We start from the raw sequence: 509 nt of genomic DNA on the forward strand, positions 1-509 counted from the left end.
AAATGGCAGCCCACTCCAGTACTATTGCCTGGAGAATCCCAGGGATGGGGGAGCCTGGTTGGCTTCCATCTATGGAATCGAGCAGAGTTGGACACGACTGAAGCGACTTAGCAGCAGTAGCAGCAGCAAGGCTCAATTATGGATATGTATTTATGGGTTATCTGAATCTCTCCTTGAACTGTTGATGCCACTCATTTTTCTCCCTATTTAGGTCTTGGTGTTTTTCTTATTTAGAGGAGGGCTTTATAAATTATGGATATTATCTCTTCTAATTTTTTCTCCTAGTTTTTAGTTTTTCATGTTCTCCTTTCTTACCTTCTTGAGCTTTTCTATCTCATTTTCATCTTTTTTCACTGTCTGCTCCCACATGTGCACTTTATCCTGGTCCTCCTTCAGTTGGTTCTTTTCAAAATCCAACTGGATACCCAAACGAGTCTTCTGATTCTCAAACTCCAAACTGTGGGGAGAAAGGAGAACAGGGCACAGGGACTCAGTTACTGCTGAATATA

The 509-nt window shown here is 41.8% G+C and overlaps 1 protein-coding gene across 1 annotated transcript in view; it reads right to left on the reverse strand.

The window, feature by feature from the left end:
* SMC1A (structural maintenance of chromosomes 1A) overlaps nt 1-509 on the reverse strand; it is a 41459-nt gene that overhangs the window by 27714 nt on the left and 13236 nt on the right. Inside the window, exon 16 of the mRNA XM_010857102.1 lies at nt 316-457. Within this exon, the coding sequence (XP_010855404.1) occupies nt 316-457 (142 nt within the window). The remainder of the gene's footprint in view (nt 1-315; nt 458-509) is intronic.

Source organism: Bison bison, unplaced genomic scaffold, assembly GCF_000754665.1.
Source record: "Bison bison bison isolate TAMUID 2011002044 unplaced genomic scaffold, Bison_UMD1.0 scf7180017864376, whole genome shotgun sequence".
Lineage (NCBI taxonomy): Eukaryota > Metazoa > Chordata > Mammalia > Artiodactyla > Bovidae > Bison > Bison bison.